General features: G+C 41.5%; 12 protein-coding genes across 12 annotated transcripts; 9 read left to right on the forward strand and 3 right to left on the reverse strand.

Moving 5' to 3' along the window:
- Positions 1-352: 352 nt before the first annotated feature.
- On the reverse strand, positions 353-1,543 carry PAS_chr1-3_0052 (Biotin synthase, catalyzes the conversion of dethiobiotin to biotin; the record flags this gene model as incomplete). Its single annotated transcript, XM_002489341.1, has 1 exon — positions 353-1,543. One exon carries the CDS (start codon positions 1,541-1,543, stop codon positions 353-355), a length of 1,191 nt encoding a protein of 396 aa, XP_002489386.1.
- Positions 1,544-2,467: 924 nt separating this feature from the next.
- PAS_chr1-3_0053 (uncharacterized protein) lies at positions 2,468-3,547 on the reverse strand (the record flags this gene model as incomplete). Its single annotated transcript, XM_002489342.1, has 1 exon — positions 2,468-3,547. The coding sequence occupies one exon, from the start codon at positions 3,545-3,547 to the stop codon at positions 2,468-2,470; it is 1,080 nt and encodes a 359-aa protein (XP_002489387.1).
- A 333-nt stretch (positions 3,548-3,880) lies between these two features.
- Positions 3,881-5,164, forward strand: PAS_chr1-3_0291 (uncharacterized protein; the record flags this gene model as incomplete). Its single annotated transcript, XM_002489343.1, has 1 exon — positions 3,881-5,164. One exon carries the CDS (start codon positions 3,881-3,883, stop codon positions 5,162-5,164), a length of 1,284 nt encoding a protein of 427 aa, XP_002489388.1.
- A 155-nt stretch (positions 5,165-5,319) lies between these two features.
- On the forward strand, positions 5,320-5,604 carry PAS_chr1-3_0292 (uncharacterized protein; the record flags this gene model as incomplete). The annotated part of the gene is made up of 1 exon (XM_002489344.1): positions 5,320-5,604. One exon carries the CDS (start codon positions 5,320-5,322, stop codon positions 5,602-5,604), a length of 285 nt encoding a protein of 94 aa, XP_002489389.1.
- A 359-nt stretch (positions 5,605-5,963) lies between these two features.
- PAS_chr1-3_0054 (Phosphatase subunit of the trehalose-6-phosphate synthase/phosphatase complex) lies at positions 5,964-8,465 on the forward strand (the record flags this gene model as incomplete). The annotated part of the gene is made up of 1 exon (XM_002489345.1): positions 5,964-8,465. The coding sequence occupies one exon, from the start codon at positions 5,964-5,966 to the stop codon at positions 8,463-8,465; it is 2,502 nt and encodes an 833-aa protein (XP_002489390.1).
- A 111-nt stretch (positions 8,466-8,576) lies between these two features.
- On the forward strand, positions 8,577-10,139 carry PAS_chr1-3_0055 (Class II abasic (AP) endonuclease involved in repair of DNA damage; the record flags this gene model as incomplete). The annotated part of the gene is made up of 1 exon (XM_002489346.1): positions 8,577-10,139. One exon carries the CDS (start codon positions 8,577-8,579, stop codon positions 10,137-10,139), a length of 1,563 nt encoding a protein of 520 aa, XP_002489391.1.
- Positions 10,140-10,238: 99 nt separating this feature from the next.
- Positions 10,239-10,622, forward strand: PAS_chr1-3_0056 (Hypothetical protein; the record flags this gene model as incomplete). Its single annotated transcript, XM_002489347.1, has 1 exon — positions 10,239-10,622. One exon carries the CDS (start codon positions 10,239-10,241, stop codon positions 10,620-10,622), a length of 384 nt encoding a protein of 127 aa, XP_002489392.1.
- A 92-nt stretch (positions 10,623-10,714) lies between these two features.
- On the reverse strand, positions 10,715-11,658 carry PAS_chr1-3_0057 (Component of both the Nup84 nuclear pore sub-complex and of the COPII complex; the record flags this gene model as incomplete). Its single annotated transcript, XM_002489348.1, has 2 exons — positions 10,715-11,581; positions 11,656-11,658. The coding sequence occupies 2 exons, from the start codon at positions 11,656-11,658 to the stop codon at positions 10,715-10,717; spliced, it is 870 nt and encodes a 289-aa protein (XP_002489393.1).
- Positions 11,659-11,809: 151 nt separating this feature from the next.
- On the forward strand, positions 11,810-12,655 carry PAS_chr1-3_0058 (Hypothetical protein; the record flags this gene model as incomplete). Its single annotated transcript, XM_002489349.1, has 1 exon — positions 11,810-12,655. One exon carries the CDS (start codon positions 11,810-11,812, stop codon positions 12,653-12,655), a length of 846 nt encoding a protein of 281 aa, XP_002489394.1.
- A 746-nt stretch (positions 12,656-13,401) lies between these two features.
- PAS_chr1-3_0059 (Uracil permease, localized to the plasma membrane) lies at positions 13,402-15,182 on the forward strand (the record flags this gene model as incomplete). The annotated part of the gene is made up of 2 exons (XM_002489350.1): positions 13,402-14,130; positions 14,169-15,182. The coding sequence occupies 2 exons, from the start codon at positions 13,402-13,404 to the stop codon at positions 15,180-15,182; spliced, it is 1,743 nt and encodes a 580-aa protein (XP_002489395.1).
- A 225-nt stretch (positions 15,183-15,407) lies between these two features.
- On the forward strand, positions 15,408-17,318 carry PAS_chr1-3_0293 (uncharacterized protein; the record flags this gene model as incomplete). The annotated part of the gene is made up of 1 exon (XM_002489351.1): positions 15,408-17,318. The coding sequence occupies one exon, from the start codon at positions 15,408-15,410 to the stop codon at positions 17,316-17,318; it is 1,911 nt and encodes a 636-aa protein (XP_002489396.1).
- Positions 17,319-17,980: 662 nt separating this feature from the next.
- Positions 17,981-20,389, forward strand: PAS_chr1-3_0061 (Phosphotyrosine-specific protein phosphatase; the record flags this gene model as incomplete). Its single annotated transcript, XM_002489352.1, has 1 exon — positions 17,981-20,389. One exon carries the CDS (start codon positions 17,981-17,983, stop codon positions 20,387-20,389), a length of 2,409 nt encoding a protein of 802 aa, XP_002489397.1.
- Between the last annotated feature and the right edge of the window lie 52 nt (positions 20,390-20,441).

The following is a 20,441-nucleotide window of genomic DNA, read 5'->3' on the forward strand; positions in this document are numbered from 1 at the left end:
TGAAGGTTTAAAAGATTCACAAGGCGAAAGAAAAAATTGTCTTCTCTAAAACATTAGTCAAATGTATTATGACAATTTCTCTTGTCGTTAGGCTGCTAAGGGGAACTAGCAGCGAGACCTTCGCTCAAAAAGGCAATTGGCAACGGGGTGTTTGACTAGCATTGGCCCCTCCAAGCTACCATGAGCTAATTGAACCTTGGTTATTTCTCATATCACTCTTTTGAAGATAAATAATTTATTACGACAAAATGTGGGTTCCTCTAAGCTTATATAACAATATATCTACTGATTGAAGTTGTTCGTCGTTAGATAAGGAGCTCGCTATACCTATCAAATTCAGGAGCGAGAAGAATCATATATGGCAAGTTTCCACGATTGACGAAGGACGTTTACTAGCGAAACTCTGCATCGGTTTCATACCCCATTTGGCTAAAAGTTCTTTATCCTCATCAAACCCATTGCACATAGTAGTCAACATCTTCTTTCCGCTAAAGATTGCATTGCATCCAGCCATAAAGCATAAGAATTGCTCTGTCTCTTTCATAGTGTATCTACCAGCTGCCAATCTGATAATACTGGTTGGCATCACCATTCTGGCAGTGGCAATGGTTCTCAACATTGACTCGAATTTAAGCTTCTTAGAGTTGTCACGGGCCAACTCGTCTGCGATGGGAGTTCCTTTAATTGGAACCAATCTGTTGATCGGCAGTGATTCAGGGTGCTGTTTCATGGTACACAGGGTGTACAGAAATCCAATGTGGTCTTCCACTGTCTCTCCAAGACCTAGAATTCCACCGGTACAAGCACTGATTCCGGCCTTCTGGACGTTGTCAATCGTCTTCAGTCTATCATCATAAGTTCTCGTAGTAATGATGTTAGGATAGTGTTCTCTTGAGGTGTCGATGTTGTGGTTGTATGCGGTCAATCCTGCGTCCTTAAGCTTTCTAGCATGTTCTTCTTCAATCATTCCGAGTGTGACACAACTTTCCAGGCCGAGCTTGTTGACTTCCTTCACCATTGTGGTGATTCTTTCTAACGCTCTCTTTCTGGTGCTAACAGTTCTGTATGCTGCTCCTAAACAGACTCTTGTTGCGCCGTTGGATTTGGCAATCTTAGCCTGCTCAACAACCTCATCCACGGTCATAAGCTTTTCAGCTTTCAAGTTGGTGTCATTGTTCACCGATTGGGAACAGTACTTGCAGTCCTCAGTACAACCTCCCGACTTGATATTCACCAAGTTGCAAATTTGAACTTCCGAAGGATTGTGAAAATTGCGATGATATATCTGAGCACGGTGAACAAGTTCCATCAGAGGAGTGTTGTAAATCTCTCTAAGCTGTTCTTTAGTCCAAGTTGAAACCGGAGATTTCAAAGAAAATGCATAGTCTAAAGCGGACACCTTTTTTTCAGGGGATGGAGGCTCAAAAATTGGTTGGTTATGCTCGTACAAAGACCCCAACTCGTTGGCCAACGTGGATGGTTTTCTGACCACTCTGACTTTGGAGAAGAGTCTCCTGCCTGCCATCAACGACTGTCTGTTCATGTTTTCTTTTTGATTTTAAAAATGGAAGAATTAAAGAAGGTCGGCAAGAAGATTTATTTTTATTTATATTCCTTGGCAGGGCGGAAGAAGCGAGTCACACACAGCAGCAGTTTTGTTGGATTAATTACTTATAACGCTGATTGTTGGAGTGAAACTTTCAATTATTTTGAAGTTTCTTCACGAAAGTTAGCACTTAAGGAGGATCACCTTTTCAAAGAACGAAGGCTAACTCAACTTCGACTCTAACCACTCTATGACCACCTATATTCCCTGTAGGCTTCGAATCATTCCCAACAGTGATCTCAACGCTAATAGATAGCGCATGAAGATGCATATGACTCAGCCCGATTTGGAGTGTCATAAGGAATCATCTACGCGAATTGGCAATCGTCCGCATCTGATTTGCTTATTTATTGCACCATGTAGATACTTATTAGTGCATTCTAACAATAACTAGAATTAGATATAGGCAATGCATTTAAGGTTATCAAAGCAAGCACAAGAAAACTGACATTTAGAAATATAAAACAAGGAAAAAAAAAAGAAAAGAAAAAAAAGAAAGTCTCCCAGGGGTGAGTCGAACACCCGATCTCAAGATTAGCTGAAATACGTTTACAGTCTCGCGCCTTAGCCAGCTTGGCCACTGAGAGGATTCTTACACGAAAATCGTGTTTTGTTTTATGAGTAGCTAACATTTACTGACTATAACGAGTAAACAATGTTTGTTCTGCAAGTATGAAAATACCAGTTTTGTTTCATCATCATTTCAATGAAAGGCTATATCTTCCTGTTAGTTGAATAGAAATGAAATGTTAATTATATCCCTACCACCAGATAACTAGCGTTAAATCTTGACGAATAATTCCCTTCATGAGACCATTCATTCAAACAATTATGTACAAAACAACTTGCCTATAAATTAACCTAAAGTCCGTTTTCGCCTCTCTCAGACGTCCAGGATGCGCTACCAGATTGTCGTGGTAACAATGAAGTCAAACTAGCATTCACGGCTCGTGATTTTGACCCGCTCTCTTTTCTATTCGCAGACAGACATCTGTGATACTTAACCAAAGCGGAGTAGAATGCCTCTGGATTTTCACTCACCATCTTAAGAGCTTCCTGGTTGAAAAAATACAAGCATATTCTGATGGTTTCGTCGTCTAGCATTTTAGGCAGTCTACCTTGAGTAATGTACTTGGCACTCACATCTTCTATGAGAGTGTCATCAAAAGCAAAACAATAGCTCATCTTTTTCCCCCAACCTTTGCAGTATAGTTCTGGTTGATCAAAGGCATTCTCGCAACTATCCAGATGGACCCACCGCTTGAGATGTTCCGAGTAGTATTCACTCCATACATGATCTTCCACATTCCTCACACATCTAGCTTTCAGACCCAAGGCTTTTAGACACAACAGAAAACAGTTATTCCATTCCCCACATCGTCCAGCTCTAGTTCTCAGGAGCTTCTTAGGGTCGTTATATCTTGGAAATCTGATTGCACAGCTACAATGGTCACAATTAAACACCTCTACGACCCCTGCTCCGTACGACAATTCTTCACTAGTGGGCCTTGCAGATCCGACCATTCTTATGCGGCTTTCATCTTCACTATGGCAAACAGGACAAGGTGGCTTGTTTACCCATTTGAAGAAGTCATTCTTGAACCAATCTAGCAACGCCACCACGGTGAAATCTGTTTCATCCAGGGAATCTTTTTTTGATTCATCTTGTTGCTGTGAGTTGTAAAGACTACCTGCCTTCTCAAATATGTGGTCCAAATCCATGGTTTCCAATGCCTGAAAGATGGCGTCATCCGTATACTGTGGGTTTCTTATTCCATCCAGATGAGCCTTTCTCATGTGAGCCAAACGTGAGTTCTTGAATTGCAGTAGGGCTTGCTCAACTTTTGGATTTTTCAGGGAGCGTATCCTTCGGTTAAGTCGACTACATTCAATCTTTAAGTATTCCGTGACTAGGCGATCTTTGACTTTTTTACACTCCATGGGATCTTAAAAGGATGCAGATGGCTTAGAAGACAGATCAGATCGATACCGCGAAAGCACTACACCGATAGTGATTAGATTATGTTGGTAGAGGACTTGCAGTTACCATGTCCATCCATTGTATCAGTGTGACAAGCCAGTAGCACCCTGAGAGAAGAATAGTGTCAAATCTCATTGATTGGACTGTTCATATAGCTAGTAATAGTGCAAACCAGTATCCATCGTAGATAAAAGAAACCTTTCTTGATTTAGACCTGAAAAGATGCTAGATGTAACTACACGCCAAAATTTCATTAATTCGAGAACACGGTTTTGTTCTTTCATTAAACAACAATGGACGAGACTTATAGTCAAATAGCCATGGCTACATCCATGAAGGATAACTTGCTAAGCAAAGAGTTTCCTGTAGACTGGTCTGCCGCCCAGGATGAAGCATCGTTGAAAAAGTTGTTACAACAATCGCATGAGGAGGCATCAACGAACCCACCCACTTCCATTGGAGAGTTTGCTAACGGGATGGACGAAAGATTCGAAGCAATTCTAAAGGAAGAGGCGGGAAAGATCGGAATATTGAAGGATAAGGATGATACTTTCAAAGTGACATATATGAAACTGATCATGGAAAAAGGTCTTTTGGAAATGCAATTACTAGACGCTAACGAATCCGATCAAGACTCCAGGCTCTTGAATCTGGATCAAATTGGAGCCCTAAAAAGTATGCAAACCCAAGCAAAAGATGAATTCAAGAAAGAGGAATTACAAAAGAAGCTGAACAATACGTACATTCATGCGTTAAACCTTTTAATTACACAGAATGGACTGATAGCTCTAGATAATGGCTCCAAACTTAATCAAGTCGATCTTTTTTCAAACGAAGAAGATCACCAAATACTTGGGGTTAAAATTGAGAATTTAATTTTTGAGATCTGCTCTATTGCAGCTCAGAAAAACCTCGTGTTACCCCAACCAGTTGATTCCATAACTAGTCTTGAAGGCAAGTTAACGTGGATCTCATCATGTCTCAGAGAAATTACTTTCAATGAGACTTTAACACGATCCAAAAGTCTTCTTGGAAGTAAAAGCAAGGAATCCACTAAAAACTCAGTTAGTGATCTTGACCTACAGACTGCACTGAAAGATCTCCAATTCTCTTATGAGTATCTGTCACGTCAATTTGAGAATGAAAAATTGCAACATAGCGATATTCTTTCACAAATGCGCTACAAGTTGAACCATTCAGAGGAGCTATTGAGCAAATTAACCAAGGACTTTAACAATCAAACAAATACGTTGGTCCAACAAGAAAATCAGATCAATCAACTGTCTAAAGATCTTGCCCAGAGGGAAAAGGAGATCAATGACCTAAACAAAGAACTAAGCATTTCAAAAATAGACAGTCTTGGAATAGGGGAGAACACTAAGAGTGGTTCAAAGTCTCCGCTAGGTCCCAATTCTCCTAAAAAGAACAACGTAAGTGCCACTATTTTGCGATCGGAGTTCAAAAAGTTGGTGCGCAAGATCAATGAGAGGCATGAACAACAATTGAACGAGGAAAGAAATGAACGACAAAGACTGGAGACTCTGGTCAAGATTTATGAGGAGAACATGAAAAAATGAAGTCTTCACATAAGTAGTTGTTATGTATTTATAATTGTACCAATAGACTAATTTCAACCATCTATCCTAATGCGGCACCACCAATTTTTCAGAATTCTGATTTTGAGTTTTTCACGCGGAAGAGTGAACTAGATCTAGAACGGAGCACCGAAGTGATGGCCATACACGTTGAATACTTTGGTCCAGCTACAGATGTTACCCACAAAAGAGACGATTTAATCACTATGGAATCTTATCCTGTCTCATTGAACAAGGTTTGGAGTTGGATCAACGAAAAATATGGGACAGAATTTGGTGATTACATTATTACAGCATGCAACATTGCATTAAATACAGAGTATATTGATTTCGATAAGGAGAAGCCCACCTTAGCATTTGATCAAGTCCAGGTCAAAGACGGTGATGAGGTGGTCATCCTTCCTCCTGTTTCATCAGGTTAAAGGTTGCTCATCAGCAGGCAGGAACATTTTAAATTTGCTGCGGAACGTTGTAGTAGGGCTGGAGTTCAATTTGCCGTAATGTTAGCACAATAAGTCATAACGGGTGGATTTTCATTCTTAAGAAGACTAGGTAACGTTCTAATAATCAATGCAATAGGGGGTACTTCCGACGCCATTAGACATCTCTTTTCAGCTTCATTTATCGTTCCACCCGCAACTTCTATTATTGTTGCGCATTCTAGCGCGCTTCCCTAATAATCTGTTACCAAGCAACCTAGAACATTCGGACGTTGATCGATCTTTTCTCAGTGACGTTTCCGACTTCATCCTCAACAGTATTATCTTTCGTCAGCAAAACAATGCCCGATTACGAAAAAGACCCAGAAATGATACGTCCCGAGGATACAAAAGACTTGGGATGTACAGGTAGAATCTTGAATGTCATGTCTCTGCTGCCAAACCAGATATTCAAGAACTCTGAAGGTCAATGGGATGTGAAACCGGTCAGAGGTAATTCCGCTCTATACTCTTCAAACGACTACCTCACCCATAACACTGGATGGGAGACTCACTTGATAGGGTGGACCGGTGAGCTATATAACTCCGATGAGCTGCAGCCTCGGAGTATAGTATCTAATTTGGAGAGCGATCCTTTGTACCTTAGTGAAGATGATAAGACTGCGTTAACCGAGAAAATGCGTGCTGCCAACAACTCTCCCAATATTCATCCTGTTTGGCTTCTCAGGAAGGACCAGTTACGTTGGAGAAAGTACGCAGAGAATGTCCTCTGGCCTATTTTCCATTACATGCAAAATCAACCATCCGATGGAAAGCAGGAAACTGAGTGGTGGTACGACTATGTCAAGTTCAACGAGGCTTATGCCGCCAGAATTAAGAAAATCTACAAGCCGGGTGATATCATCTGGATCCACGATTATTATCTGCTTTTATTGCCTCAAATTTTGAGAATGAGTCTACCAAAAGCCAAGATCTCCCTGTTCTTGCATGCCCCTTTCCCATCTTCAGAATATTTCAGATGCCTCTCCAAGAGGAAGCACATACTTGATGGAATGCTTGGAGCAGATCAGATTGGATTTCAAAGTTTCTCTTTTGCCCGACACTTTATGAGCTGTTGTACCCGTATTGTAGGTGCTGAGATCTTAGCTAATTCAGTAATTGCATATGGTGCCCATGTCTCGGTTTCTGTGGCCCCAATAGGTATCGATGTTGAGACAATCGAAAAGTACGCTTTTGAAAGCAAAGAAGTTGAAGAAAAGGTAAAAGCTATCCGTGAAATTAACGGCGATAAGAAGATCATCGTAGGAAGAGACCGACTGGATATCGTTAGGGGGGTTGTACAAAAGTTGGAGGCTTTTGAGACTTTCCTGTCTATGTATCCTCAATGGAGAGAAAAAGTTGTCTTGATACAAGTTTCTTTTCCTACAGTTTTCCACAGTGCTAAAATGGAGAAGAAGGTAAACGAGTTGATTGCTGGAATCAATGGAACTTACGGATCTTTCAACTGGACTCCTGTTCAGCACTACCAGATGAGGGTAGCCAAAGACGAGTATCTTGCCCTATTACGGGTTGCAGATTTGGGAGTCATCACATCTATCAGAGATGGAAATAACACCACAGCACTGGAATACGTACTATGTCAGAAGAAAAAGCATTCTCCATTAATACTTTCTGAGTTTTCAGGTACTGTCGCTGTCTTCCCTGAGGCAATTTTGGTCAACCCTTGGGACTCTGTGGGCGTTGCTAATACTATGCATAAATGCTTATTGATGGACAGTCGTGAAAAGACAGCATTGGAAGCAAACTTGTATAACCAAATTCAGAAGAATACCGTTCAAGACTGGACTCGTCGCTTGCTTTCGGATTTGATTCAAGACTTAAGACTCAACCATTCAAAGAAGGGAACTCCTAACCTGAATAGACCATTATTACTCAGTAATTATCAAACAGCTGAGCGTCGCCTTTTCATGTTTGATTATGATGGAACTCTGACACCTATTGTTCATACGCCCAGTGCTGCCATCCCCTCGGCCAAGCTGTATGACACTCTGACATTGTTGACAAAAGATCCACGCAATGAGATTTGGTTTATAAGTGGACGAGACCAACAGTTCTTAGATAAGTGGATTGGACAAAAGCTTCCTCATATTGGACTCAGTGCCGAACATGGTTGCTTTATGAAAAAGCCTGGATCTAAGGAATGGCGTAACCTGGCAGAAGATTTCGACATGTCCTGGCAAAAGGAAGTCGAGTCAGTATTCCAATATTACACTGACAATACTCCTGGAACCTTCATCGAGAAAAAGAAGGTAGCAGTCACCTGGCACTACAGGAAGGCAGAACCAGATTTTGCAGCGTTCCAAGCTGCAAATTGCCTTCAAAAATTACTCTCTGGAGTCATGAAAAAGTATGATGTTGAAGCTATGTCTGGTAAGGCTAACATTGAAGTCCGACCTAAGTTCGTTAATAAAGGTGAGATAGTTAAAAGGTTGGTAATAAATGCTGATGGACCAGGCAGGGCACCACCAGACTTTATTTTGTGTCTGGGAGACGATCAGACCGACGAAGACATGTTCAAGGCATTGAATGATATCGAAGCTAATTGGAAACTTGAGAAGAGACCTAAGGATAGATTAGATGGATATGGTGTCTATCCGGTTTCTGTGGGGCCAGCAAATAAGGAAACTGTTGCTAAGGCCTACCTTTCAGACCCAGGACAGGTTCTGGAGACCTTAGGTTTATTAGTGGGAACTGTATCTCTCTTTGAGACTGCAGGAACGGTCGAAATAAACGATAGAGGACACATTGTTGACGAGACCTTTTTGGAGCCGAAACGTTTCTAAATTAACTCGATTTTATTAGCCGTTTCTCTCTGTAGTGTGAAATTTTATAGAGTTAGACTTGGTGTAGAAAATATTGATTCGCGTTTTAAACTCATCGCCCTTTATTCTCTGATGGAATCAGCACTGCCGCCAGTGCCTGTCAAATCACAGGCAGCAGTCAGATTTGTGACCTTCAATGTCAATGGGACCAAGACTCTTTGTAACTATCATCCATGGAACAAAATGAAGAGTTTTGACAAAATATTTGGGTATCTATTTGCTGACATAATTACTTTACAAGAGTTGAAAGTTCAAAAGGATAATTTGGATCATGAGCTGAATGAGATCCCCAACTATAGGAGCTTTGTAACCCTGGCGACTAATAGAAAAGGGTATAGCGGTGTTGGGGTATTTGTTAGAATTCCAGCCGATGAAGAATCAGATCAGATTAAGAGTTGCCTGGCAGTAGTTCACGCCGAAGAAGGAATTACAGGGTATTTGAAGAGCTCGCAATCAACTACTAGCTACCGAGATCTGAATAATATCGGGGGTTATCCTGATATTTCTGAGGTCTTGGCTAATGAAATCGATTTTCAGGGACGGTGCGTGGTTTTGGAACTAGGGAACATGATGGTAATCATCTCAGTTTATTGCTTTGCTAATTCCATGGGCACAGAGCAGGGTGAGTTTCATAGAGTACTGTTTTTGCGTTGCATCTTGGAGAGAGCTGAAAAATTGCAGCAAATGGGCAAAACTGTGGTCATAATGGGAGATATAAACGTTTCAAGAGATCTCATAGACAATGAGGTTTATTTGAGAGAGGGTATTGCGGACAAATCGTTAATTCCGCCAATTAATAATGATGGAGCTCACTTTGAGGAAGCCAACAAAACAGCTGTTCTCCAGTTTCGAACAGCTTCTCAACCAAGAAGTTTACTGAATTCTTTCATTAAAGACAAGTATAACGATAGCGGGATTCTTCACGATACGTTTAGAGAACACCATGGAAGAGTGATGCGATCGTACACTGTTTGGAACACATTGAAAAATACAAGACCGTTGAATATTGGTTCAAGGATTGATCTGATACTTTGCTCAACGGCACTTTTGAACAAGTTCAAAAAGTGTGAAATTCTACCTTGGTTAATGGGTAGTGATCATTGTCCAGTGATAGCAGACTTTGAGCCAGATGAATCTTTTGATAGCTTTCCCTTCTCCAAACAGCCATTATCCTTTGAAGCCAGGTATCATTACAAAACCCACAATGGGTGTAAAATTGATAGTTTTTTTAAGTCAAGATCACAAGGCAAAATTACCCCTACTGGAGTTGCAAAACCTCCAAAATCAGCGTCCTATCAGTATAGGAGCAGAAAGAAGCAGAATCCGGGATACTTTAAATCTTCGAAAAACAATTTCTCAGACAAAGAGCAACAATTCTTTTTGGACTCGTATTCAGATCAAGAAGCCAAGAATAAGGATGGGAGATCTACAGACATGGAGTCTTTCAAAAAAATTCTTTCAGTTGCAGCTGGGCCACCTTTATGTGACCATAACGAGCCATGTGTTCTTCGAGTTTGCAAGAAGGAATCCAAGAATAAAGGCAGAAAGTTCTGGTGTTGTTCTAGAGCTCCAAGACCCGACGAAAACTCTAATAAGCTTGATGAGTACCGATGTAATACTTTTCAATGGCAATAAAGGGTATTTTTTATCCCTTAATGAGAACAATACCTTATTTGAATTTTCACGAAATAATTTTTTTTTCCTTTTGATATTCTACACAACCACTACTACATCATGAGTGACAGTAGCAGTACTTCAAAGAAGGATATATATAACAACCCTATAGCCCCTAAGGATAAAGGAAGAGGGACCCGTGTTAATGGAAAAGATTGGAAGCTACAGAAAGATGCCATGAGAGTGAGATCTTTAGGAGGCAATCTGACTTGGGAACAGAAAAAACAGAAAAGACTTGAAGAGCAAGCTATAAAGGCAAAGATAAGAGAACTCAAGGAGGAGAAAGAAAGCATAAGAAAAAGCAAAATTGAAGAAACCAAACGCCGCCAAAGTTTGAAGGAAGAAAAGGAAAGATATGAGAGAATGGCTCAAGTAATGCATCGTAGAAAGGTCGAGAGACTTAAGAGGAAAGAAAAGAGGAACAAGCTGTTAAAAGAACGTTAGTAGACGTTAATGAGCGTTAATAGCAATAATAACAGAATACATAGTAATTGGTTAAATGAGTTAAAACGTATTTATATTTGTATTCCTTTCTATTATTGATCGACTTCGCCAGCGGACTCCCATTTGCCCTGGATGTTTTCCTTCCACAAAGTGACCTTATTATCACCACCCGAAATGGCCAATACATTTCCACTAAGAGACCAGCTGGCTCTCCAACAAACATCGGGGAATTTTTCCTTTGTTAAAGGCTGTTTTTCCCATTTGTTAGATTTTCCATCTTTAGTCCAAATCAATACTGTACGATCTTGTGAGGCAGTGGCAATGTATGACTTTGATAAACGAGAAGGAGACCATGCCACATCTCTGACCCAGTCGGAATGTCCTTGAAAAGCTTCTTCTTCGATAAATGTTTTTGCGGCGTCATCGTATCTCCAAATTTTGACTAGATTGTCACAGCCACCAGAAACAAACCGCCTCGTATTATCGGGCAATGAAATTGGAGCCCAAGAGGCAGCATTCACGCCTATAGCGTGACCTTGGATGACAATAGGTTCCAAGGCTCCTCCGTCCTTGAATTCGACAATGGATATCTTCCCATCACTGGAAGCACAGAGCAAAACAGGACCGTATTCATGAGGTGCCCAGGAAACACTATTAACAGATGCCTGATGAACGGAATGTTCAGCCACTTTGTTCCATACACCGTTGTCTTCTTTCCAAATCAAAACTTTACCGTCATAAGAACACGAGGCAAGAATGACTCCAAATTTAGGATGGGCCCATGCAACTTGCCACACAGGTCCTTCGTGTCCGATTAAAGTTTCCACCAATCGTTGGTTCTCCCCATCGATCTCAAAAATCTTGATTGTCTTGTCCGATGAACAGGTGGCCAGTCGACGTCCATAGTAATCTAGAACGGCGTCATGGATTAGGTCATCATGTGCGTTTCCAATTGTAACCTACTAGGGTTAGTACAAATACATTGAATAGAGAAGCAGACCAGCAAGGGACTTGTACGGAAAACTATACTTGCCATTCCTGTAAAATCTGTTTGCTTGGGTAAGTATGAGGAACGATGGATTATCACTGTTGGATGCCGTGTCTGTCGCGCTCAAAAATGATACACTTCTGATGAGCCAAGGGGAGGCATATCGTTTGTTCTCGCACTACTTATATTCACTAGATCAATGAAGCTCCTTGAGGCGACGCCTTTCAAGTCTGGGGATTTGGAGTTGGATGAGGACCAATTGAGGAATCAGTGTCTGGAATTGCTGGAATGCATCTACCAGGAGGAAAATAGATATAAGACATTCCATCAAACTGGCGCCCACAACGAGACCATTCAGGTGGACACATTTAAGGGAAGCAACGGATGGGCCGGGAGGAGTAACACTATAAGCGCCAATGATTATAATCTAGAGAATGTTGTGGAAGCTTTGACGGGCTGTGTGTATGAGGGGGACAAATGGAAGATTGCGGATCCAACCTTACACACCTATTACGAGAAACAGTATATGGGAAAGTTAGTTGAAAGCTTCGTAATCTTGAAAGGTGCTCCAGAGCCATGGTACTGTGTAGAACTGAACTACAACCTAGGGCCCTTGTTGAAAACACGAAAGTTCTACGAATATGTCAGGGTGCTTCCTCCACTGGAGCAAAATGAAGGCAGCAAAGTGAAACTATTTGGCAAGGAGTCGGGGTTCATCGTGAGCGTTCCAGCGGACATTGAAGAAATACAGCAGACGCTCAGGTCTAGTGACAATCCTAATCTCCATTCCGACAGTTTACTAACTGATTTGCAATTTTCAAAAGAATGGGTCTATGCCCAGTATTCCTCGGTGGAAAGTATTAGTTATGGCGATAGCCAAGACCTTATCTGGAACATGGCAACAGCTTCCAACGCTGGGGGGTTTGTGCCGAGTTTTATTACCGTGCTCGCTCTTCCAAGAACAATAGCTCAAGATGTTCCCCATTTACTGCGTTGGATTCATCAGAGAAGGCGATTACCCAAAGAGGTCAATAAATCAGAATAGGACTAATTGTTCTTATCTGCTGATCATAGAACAATCGAACAGATGCAAAATCTTTTCGCCAGAGAAATGCCCGAACGGACCCTGTATCAATCTATTAAGGCATCAAAAGAAACACGCGGTTTTACCATTCACTAACTTTACTTATTATGCATACTCATTTCTGCCATTTCTGCAGTGTTGAGGTTTCTATTGGCTGTTGCATACCTCGCCGCTAACTGACGGCGATGACTTTTTTAAAGGGCGGCGCTAAAATTCGCCGAAAAGAAACGAACGTCACTCCACTCAGAATCAGTTAACATTTTCCTAATAATTTGGGGTAATTGGTTATGTTATCGTTAGAGTCAAAGAAGGAGTAATTCAAATGTGAAAAAAAACCTTGTGAACAATCCAAGCCCAAGTCTTCTGTTTTAGCTGCTTCATTTCATTTTGTTTACCAAGCCTTGGGCTACAGTGGAAGCGTCTCTAAATGAAACAGTCTCCACACCTACTGACATGCAGGGAAGTATCATCATCATGAAAGCTGTCGTTTCTAATGCCGGGAATAATCAAGCAGTGATAGGCGCATCGAGATTACAACAGCTTTTCTTTATCGTGCGTGACATCTGAGGGCAATCAAGGTTAAAAAAAAAAAAGTAACCTGCGCTTAAATTTCAGCAGCAGAAAACGATAAGCAATCTGAAGCGGAGCATAAGTAGGGCACCGTTTTCCAGTTTACGAACATTCTTTTCACCCAGTTTCAAACAACCATGGCTTTTGGAGACAAACTTACACACAGATTCCATAAATCATCTGATGCCTCAACTGGTGCTGCTTCAGTGGAGGAGTATTCCACCAGCATTCATGAAAAATCTGATAAATCAGCTATAGGAAAATTCCTAGACAAAATTGCCGTGCAAGAGGAAAAAGGATTGTCCGTTTCGCAAACTTTCCTTTTCAACTTTGACTTGAGACCAGTCGAAAGCGCTAGAAGAGTATGGAGTTGGTTTAACTATGTGTTCTTCTGGATTGCTGACTCTTTCAACATCAACACTTGGCAAATTGCTGCTACTGGTGTCCAAGCTGGTATGAGTTGGTGGACTTGTTGGTTATCAGTCTGGGTTGGTTATTTCTTGTGTGGTATCTTTGTTACTATCAGTGCTCGTGTTGGTATCTACTATCACGTTTCCTTTCCTGTGAGTTGTAGAAGTTCGTTCGGTGTTTTTGGATCTATTTGGCCAGTTTTTAACAGAGTGGTGATGTCCTGTGTCTGGTACGGTGTGCAAGGCTACATTGGTGGAACAACCATGGCCTTGATGCTTCGTTCCATTTTCGGGAATGACTTGAATACAAGAATTCCCGATGGAATTTCTTCACCAAACGTTACAACTTTTGAGTTCCTGTCTTTCTTCCTGTTTTGGTTATTTTCTCTTCCATTTATTTGGCTTGAACCTCACAAGGTTCGTCATTTGTTCACCGTCAAATCTTATGTCGTCCCAGTGGCTGGTATTGCATTTTGGTTTGGACCATTAAAAAGGCCAATGGTATCGGACCCATCGTGAAGCAACCATCCACTATCCACGGATCGGAGTTTGCTTGGGAATTCATTCGTATGGTTATGAACTCTCTTGCTAACTTTGCTACTCTGATCACCAACGCTCCAGATTTCTCCAGGTTTTCAAAGACTAAGAAGTCGGCTAAGTGGGCACAACTGTTTTCCATCCCTCTGTGTTTCTCCATTACTTCGTTGATTGGTATCCTGGTCTCTTCGGCTTCTACCGTCATTTACGGAGAAACTTACTGGTCGCCTATTGATGTTTTAGGAAGATTTTTGGACAACTACAACTCGGGTAACAGAGCTGGTGTCTTTTTCATTTCTCTTGCCTTCGCTCTGGCCCAACTTGGAACTAACATTTCCGCCAACTCTTTGAGTGCTGGTACCGATGCCACTGCTTTGTTCCCCAAGTACATTACCATTCGTCGTGGTGGATACATTTGTGCTGCAGTTGGTTTGGCCATCTGTCCGTGGGAATTGCTGTCATCTTCAAACAAATTTACAACATACTTGTCTGCTTACTCAGTGTTTTTGTCCGCTATTTTTGGTGTGATTTTTGCTGACTACTATATTGTTAAGAGAGGATGGTTAATTTTGACCGATTTGTACAATGCCGAAAAGACATCCGCCTACACATACTGGCATGGTATCAACTACAGAGCTTTTGTTGCTTATATCTGTGGTATTCTCCCAAACATTGTCGGATTTGTTGGTGCTACTGGTGCAGGTTCCGTACCCCAAGGTGCTATGTATGTTTACGACTTTAACTTTTTCACAGGATTTGCGTCGTCCATTGTGGTCTATGTGCTTCTGTGCTATATCCATCCAATTCCAGGATTGCCAACTGACATCAAGAAGGATCTCTTCAAGAAGGGCTGGTACGAAATCTACGCTGAAGTTGAAGAGTTCGATGTCAGTGGAGGAGTTATCAATGGTGAGGGACAGGAGCCCGAAGAGGAAGCCATAGATTACTACAGTGAAGAGAAGAAGGTATGAAGGTCCGGGAGTTTTAGATTTTTGTAAACTAGTTTAATTTGATTGATTATATTTGATTCCCTTTTCCGCTCCGCTCCCCTCCTCCGAAATGGTGATTAGGCAGATAAAGGATTTAAGTCCGACCGCTGATTATCCGTGTCGCGCGAGATAATCTTCTGATATCACACGTAACGGTTTTTCTGCCACACTTTTAGCGTTCGCACACAACATTTTGTATTATAGATAATGAACCTGGACGTTGAAAGGGGAGAAGAATCATACTCTGCGGAGGAAAGCATCCCGCTAAGGAGTTTGAATAACCCTAAGCCCTCGTTTGAACTTCTTGAAGATAACTATGAGCTGGAAGATAACACCAACGTTGGATTTTTCAGTTGGTTATGGAATGGCCCAAATTACCCGAAGGATGAGCCGACCACCGTCAAATCATACAGTCTATCCCAAGTTGACAGCTACCCATTTTTTCTGAGGAAAGAACTACAGTACAAGATCAAATTTGCAGTCACCGTTGGGTACATTTTTTTATGGTTACTGATTAATTATCTGTTATTGTATGATGTTATCTTCAAAGCCCCGTCTCTGGACGGAACGGAGATTATGAGTGTTTCTTGTGGCGAAGTGAAGGAAATTTGGAAGGGCAAGAACGACAGATGTGGACTGAATGCCGAAAGATGTACAACCATTGCCGATGGAAGTGTGCTTGTGAAGTGTCCAGCACTGTGCCACAGGGGATCTTGGACTTTCTCATCTATTCCTGTTGGTGACCTTACCATAAAACGTAGAGGCTTTTTCATAGGGGGAGGGAGAAAAAGCATCTCGGACACAAATTCTGAGGACATATTAACCAATGCCTATAGAGCTGATTCATATCCATGCGGAGCTGGAATTCATGCTGGATTAATATCATCATTTTCTGGTGGGGTTTTAAACCTGACCTTTCAGGGCACCCAGAACAATTTTAGTTCAACTAAAGGAATGTATGGAGCTCAAGACTCAATTCCTTTCAATTCAGCATTCCCATCATCTTACGCGTTTGGAAAGGTTCACCCTGGAAAGTGTACAAACTGTACAGATACCAGGTTTTTGGTACTTATCGTAAACATATTCTTGGGCTGGATTTTTTCTTATCTTGCCAGTATGCCGTTGGTGTATTGGGTGAGCTCGATTGTTGGCTTTTGGGTACTAACGTTGAGCTTTGATCCTCCTATAATACCGAATGTTGCCAAGAATAGTGACTCCCCTTATGAGCTACTCAGTCTAGCTGTCCAACGCTTTTTGCCCACATGCTTTATTCTATATGTGGTGTGGAAATTTGCCTCTGGTTACACCATGAAGGAAACGAGTCGAGGCGGGGTTAGAATGTGGGTCGTTTGTTTCTGGTATCCGTTGTACTGGATAGGAGTTCTTAATAATATTACCTTTGATGCACTACCAGTTGACAGGCTAACAAGATCAGATATTGCGGAACAAAAAGGAGCACTGATAAGCATTCTTGGCATTGCAACGCTGATTTTGTCTTGTGCTGTTGTCCAGGCAGTACAGTTGTGGAAAGCGGGAAAATTTCAAAAATATTTTTACATTTATCTTATCTTCATAGTTTCTCTGCTCTTACTGGCGAGAATCCCTGGTTTAACTTTGAGACTGCACCATTACGTTCTAGCATTGTTGCTGCTGCCTGGAACTAGAACCAGAAATATCACAGCCATAATGTTTCAGGGTATTTTAATTGGGCTTTTCATTAATGGTGTTGCTCGATGGGGCATGGATAGCATATTAGAAACAGAAATCCAACTGAAAAGAGACGATCCCCTGGGAAGAATCAAGCCTCCTCGATTTGAAGGGCTCAATGCCGATACTGGCATTCTAGAATGGGAGTCGACTGAGTCCACGAGAAACTTCGAAGAGTACTCTCTACTGATCAATGACGTTGAAGTTTACAGAGGATCTGATAACCACCTCAACGTGACGGATCTTTTCATTAGCGCTAAACCTGACAATTTCTTGGCACGTATCTATCGTTACAGGTTGCCTAGTTATTTTAGACTCGCAGGTAAAGTATCTGATAGAGGGCACCAAGCATACAGTGATTATTCCAAGAGTGGCATTTACGATGGGGAAACTTTCCGTGAGCCAAACTGATAGCACGAACAATTTATGAAGCGTATAGCTCCACTTGCGCGTTGTTTCTATCCAAAGCAAGTCATCGGAGCTACCGTAAATCTCGCATATGTGTGAGCCCGTTTATTCCCATCCAGTCGCTCTGTATACCGTATTAGGTAATAGCAATAAACGGCATTAAATCAGTACATGCGGAGTGATTAATAGAGGTAGTCACTACTTTGTAATTCTAACGCCGTTGGACTCAGCTTGCCGACATTTTGAGAGCCAATAGAAGTTCGCATTGAGTGGTTACCATTTTTTGCCAAGGGTAGGCAGAAATGGCGTAAGGGAATAGTGTTGTGCAGCTGCATTCCACATTAATCCCGTCTCTCAAAAAAAGTAACGAGAAAGAAAAGAAAAGGGGATCGTGAGAAATCGGAAAATCACATCTAATTGCTACATATCGCTTAGAGGTAATTCTTCAGTTTGCCTACTACAACATACACCCCCTTTCATTTACTAATCTTTGCTGTTTGTGAAGTTTTTTTAGTTAGACCGCCCCCATTTTTAAGCTTGGTAATAAACTTCTCTGGTAGGGGGCAATAGAGCAATATCAGAGAAGGACACCTAATTGTTAGAATTCAAAAAGACGATACGATCTGCGAGAGAGTAAACTTTATAGATTTCCAACAGCTCAAAACATGCCCAGTCCTAGTGCTCACGCAGTAGCAAGCAGCTCTGTTTATCAGGGGGATACGTTAGATCCAGCTTCAGCTAATCTAGAGACGGAAGGGAGCAACTATTTTAGCATCAAACATTCTGAGGTTCCTACGGATAATCTGACCAAATCGCAAACTTCGGATGGCAAAGATTGCTATGCTCACAGTAGCAACAATTCGGTATCTTCCATACAGACAAATTTTTCTGATATTACGCTGGTTGATCGTCCCTTTTTTCATTCCAAAGAACCATCCAGAACGGATTCGTTGGACAGCAAAACCACTTTAACCGAATCCCTTAGACACAAGCATTTGCAAACACCTCCGGCTACGAGTTCGTCCCCTTTCTTCAAGTTTAACACCCCTGCTAGACCAATCCGTCATTCAAGTTCCAAAAGTCAAACGCTAGAGCCGACTTTGAGAAAGTTCCCAACTTCTCCATATGGTTTCAAAAACCCCGATGAAATTATCTCTAGGATGAACAAAGATTATCAGCATACCCTATCCAGTGAAGTCCAACTGCTTTCATCCTCAGAAGTGGCGCAATTACTGGCCAATTGCCACTCCTACGAAGAACTGGAGCTATCTAACTTGATCATTATTGACGTGCGCCCGTTTGCTGAGTATTGTAAGAGCCATCTTCCAGGTTCGATAAATATTTGTCTTCCATCGACGTTGGCCAAGAGACCAACGTTCACCCTTCAGAAGTGTTTGTCTATTTTGGACTTGAACGATAGAAACCTTTTCTATCACCACCTGGAACACAGTCAAAATTTGTTCAAGGACGGTAATATCCAGAATCTCGATTTGGCGAACAAATTGAATAACGGGATTCCATACGGCGATAGGGGTCTTCCTGCCGTGCTAATCTATGATTTAGCTAGCAGGGATGAAAATTCTTGCTCATTGCCGTTGTCTACTCTAACTTCCAAGTTTGTCCATGATTCTCAGTGGAACTCTCCCATTTATACAATCAGTGGAGGGTTTAGCCAGTTCAACGAAGACTATCCTGCTTTATCACTCAGTTCGTTGAATCCTAATATTTGCTCTGTTAGTCCTGATCCCATTCAAAGTCATGCCGCAACAGAAGCTAGTAGCCCTAAATTTTCTCGGAAATCATCTTTACCAGTGTTACGCAGACAGCTCACCGAGAATACGGTTGATAAATCCCCAACATTAACTAAATTTACTCTTCCTGATCCTCCCAGCGTTCCGCTTTTCAAAACAAGGCTCGGGGAAGAAGTGATTTCTAGCAAGCCTGACTACTCCATGGTGTTGAACATGGAGGATTTTACTGACTATGAAAAGGCCAATCTACCACCTTGGATCCTTCGTATCATTGGGGATGATCATGGGGCTACGGCAATTAGCAAAAAGTTTTATCACCTCGAGATTAACGAAAAGGAAAGGCTAAGTTTGGCCTTTAGCAACAAACATCAAAAATCAGATATAGACGCCCCTAAGGTATCCAAGGGTGTAGAGTTAGGATCAAAGAACAGATACAAGGATATATTCCCATATGAGCATTCCAGAGTGAAATTAGTCACGTCACCTGTATTAGAAATTGACCATTCAGAAGACTACATTAATGCAAATTATCTTACTACAGGCGTCACGCCAACAACATACATAGCGACACAAGGCCCACTGGAAGAAACAATTGGTGATTTCTGGAGGTTGATATTAGACCAAGGGTCTTACTTAATCTTCTCTTTAACGGCGCAGAATGAAAATGGAGTTGAAAAATGTGCTCCTTTCTGGAAATGTGGAGAGTATACCAGTGGAAGAAAGATAATTACTGTTGAATTGATTGAAAGCGACGAGAATGTGAAACTAGGTTCAGGCAAGAGTTTTTCTTTAACCGTGAGACGTCTACGTGTCAGTACTGCTAATATCAGCAGAGAAGTATTACAGTTGCAAGTTTCTTCCTGGCCAGATTTCGGGACACTATTGATGAATGACCTCTTGAATTTAATTTATCTCAGAAGGTATATTGCCAGGAATTGTCGAGATAAAGAACATAATGTCCCAATAGTCGTTCATTGCTCTGCGGGCTGTGGAAGAACCGGAACATTTTGTTCAATCGACGCAGTTGTGGAACATCTGTTAAAGGATAGCAGTTTGACATCGAAAAACTGTAGCGCCACCTATGACCCAGTTTGGAGAATAGTAGAAGAGTTTAGAAAGCAGCGTGTTTTCATGGTCCAAACTTTGAGACAATATCTGCTGGTTTATGATACCATCATCTTATTCCTTCGATTGTATCTCAAGGACAAGGACTCAAATGTAGTTCATGATCATTGCGATTACTCAGGCGAACGAATATCCATCGTTGAGAACTTCGTTGAGACTAAAAGAAAGGAGCAACCCCCCTTTGAAGCGGAATACTAGGGTATGAATCATGACATCGAACTGTGTATTAAGGTTAGTGTATAGATAATTT

Source organism: Komagataella phaffii, chromosome 1, assembly GCF_000027005.1.
Source record: "Komagataella phaffii GS115 chromosome 1, complete sequence".
Lineage (NCBI taxonomy): Eukaryota > Fungi > Ascomycota > Pichiomycetes > Pichiales > Pichiaceae > Komagataella > Komagataella phaffii.